At 34.2% G+C, this 993-nt stretch overlaps 1 protein-coding gene across 1 annotated transcript; it reads right to left on the reverse strand.

Moving 5' to 3' along the window:
* Window positions 1–76: 76 nt before the first annotated feature.
* On the reverse strand, window positions 77–289 carry PHYBLDRAFT_153771 (hypothetical protein; the record flags this gene model as incomplete). Its single annotated transcript, XM_018433249.1, has 2 exons — window positions 77–194; window positions 255–289. 2 exons carry the CDS (start codon window positions 287–289, stop codon window positions 77–79), a joined length of 153 nt encoding a protein of 50 aa, XP_018283173.1.
* Between the last annotated feature and the right edge of the window lie 704 nt (window positions 290–993).

A 993-nucleotide genomic window follows, 5' to 3' on the forward strand; every position in this document is an offset into this window, starting at 1 on the left:
AGGATCCCCCAACCAGGTTTAAACTCTGACTGTGGGAGTGAAAGCGCAAAAATATACTATTGTGCCAAAACGCTTGTTATACTGTGTCACGTGTGTTGTAACCAGGTCTTGCTTTTGACCATGTTGTGATGTCCAGTACCAAAAGGTCAGTCTGCTCGGCGGGTTTGTCTGGCAGTTTGTTGTGACGTGTCATCCTAGTTATGAGAGGCTGACATCAACGGTATGTTGATGTGATGCTGTGCTCTAGGTAGTACGAGGAGAATTTTTCTGCGAATAGGAAAAATCTCATTTCTGTTCTCTGCTCCTTCTATACACAATATTTTTTTGTTTTCTCTTGTTAACATATTTGTCAACATTGTACTCATTCGAAATCATGGTCCCCCATGCTTGTAACATTTCCCTTCTACAATGCAAATAATTCATCTTGTCAACATCTCCGTGCAACATCAGTACCTTTATTATTATATTTTTTTATCATATTATTATTTATATATTTTATTCTTGCCGTATTGATTATTGATTATTCTATTTTTTACTATCTTTATTTTTTCAAACTTCTATTATCAACTTAAAATCTTGTCGACTATAAAAAGAGAAACAAACTCAACTCAATAAATCATTAATTCAGTTTCAGTATCTTTTTCTTGTTTTCTTCTCTTTGTTGTCTATACCATCTTGTGACATAACATGTTGATTCCTTGGTTTTAGAAAGGTTGTTTATCGGTTTTAATCTCCTTGTCAGTTATTACTTTTCTGTTTTGTTATTTTCTTTTCATATATCTTTCTCTCTCTCAATTTTAACAACGATTCTATCAGTTGTTCTCTCTTTTCTTACCTGTCAACTAATGCTGTTTGCTGCTTCTTGCTGTATCCGTCTTCTGTTCTATTCTATTATCATTGTATTTTATTTGCCAAGTGATCCGTTATAATCTACAACAAATCTAACACATCACCTGTCAACTGTGTCATATGTGTTGTGAGCAAGTCCGGCTT

This window comes from Phycomyces blakesleeanus, assembly GCF_001638985.1.
Source record: "Phycomyces blakesleeanus NRRL 1555(-) unplaced genomic scaffold PHYBLscaffold_53, whole genome shotgun sequence".
In the NCBI taxonomy this organism is placed as follows: domain Eukaryota; kingdom Fungi; phylum Mucoromycota; class Mucoromycetes; order Mucorales; family Phycomycetaceae; genus Phycomyces; species Phycomyces blakesleeanus.